The 1031-nt window shown below is 56.5% G+C and overlaps 1 protein-coding gene across 1 annotated transcript; it reads right to left on the bottom strand.

Annotated features, from left to right (window-relative positions):
• Positions 1–305: 305 nt before the first annotated feature.
• Positions 306–731, bottom strand: KVP17_002299 (uncharacterized protein; the record flags this gene model as incomplete). Its single annotated transcript, XM_068518417.1, has 1 exon — positions 306–731. The coding sequence occupies one exon, from the start codon at positions 729–731 to the stop codon at positions 306–308; it is 426 nt and encodes a 141-aa protein (XP_068378862.1).
• Between the last annotated feature and the right edge of the window lie 300 nt (positions 732–1031).

Raw genomic sequence — 1031 nt, 5'->3', positions numbered from 1 at the left:
TTGCGAAAACGCCTTCGGAGCTTCAGGGGAAGAGCCTTCCGTCTCCTTGGTGTGGGAACCACGTCAAGCAGACGTCACTGCCGTATCTCTCTCAGGAACTGCCTCTCCAGGAGCCCATGCCTCCAACGACCGCGGTCGGTTCCCAGTGTACTACGACGGTTTCACAGGAGTTAGGCCGCGAAACTCATCAAGGAGCTTTTCAAGGCCCGGTCGACACTCGCCAGGACCACCCCTGGCAAATCCAGGAAGAAATGGACCCCCGCCTCGCGAGGTGCGGACCGTATCTTCCAAGGTACGATCCGTATCTATCGAGATACGGCCCGTATCTTCCGGATCTGCGGCCAAGGTACGTTCCGTATCTCGCCGGATCGGCGCTCACAGGTCCTCCGAACGAGAGCAAGGTCTCCGATAGGGCCACTTCGGCCCTTCCTGATGTACTCTCCGACGCCGTGGCCCCACAATCCGACTCCACTTCCGCTAGCAAGAACCCGCTCAGCGAAGAACGGCATGACGATTGGGTCCTCAAGCTCCCAGAAGACGTCAATAGAGAACTTCTGAGCATGGACCCCGTGGGGACTGTTGATCCGATTCAAGACGAGAAAGAGGAGATAGTCGAGTTCAAGGATACGAACGCCTCCAACGAAACACAAACGGCTCTCCGACAACTCCTGGTCAGATACGATGGGCTCTGGAGGGGGGAGAGACGAGGCTGCGCTGCGGTTATGAGCCATCGTATCACTACCACGTCGGATAGACCGATTGTGACACGTCCGCGCTCGTTCACCCCGGCTCAACAAAGAGTTCTACAAGAAGAGCTCCAAGTGATGAAAGCAGCTGGAGTCATCGAACCTTCGAACTCCCCTCACGCAAGCGAAGTGGTTCTGGTGAAGAAGAAGACTGGAGGATGGCGAGTCTGTATAGATTATCGGAATGTTAATGACGTTACCGTACCCGATCAATACCCGCTCCCTCGGATCGCTGACCTCGTTCGAGAAGTACGGCAATCTCGCTTCTTCGTCGCCCTCGACCTC

This window comes from the organism of the source record quoted next, assembly GCF_019968985.1.
Source record: "MAG: Porospora cf. gigantea B chromosome Unknown PgB_NODE_13035_length_1031_cov_852.449, whole genome shotgun sequence".
Taxonomy (NCBI): domain Eukaryota; phylum Apicomplexa; class Conoidasida; order Eugregarinorida; family Porosporidae; genus Porospora; species Porospora cf. gigantea B.
The sequence above is the reverse complement of the archived record's forward strand: the minus strand, read 5'-3'. Positions and strand labels throughout refer to the sequence as shown.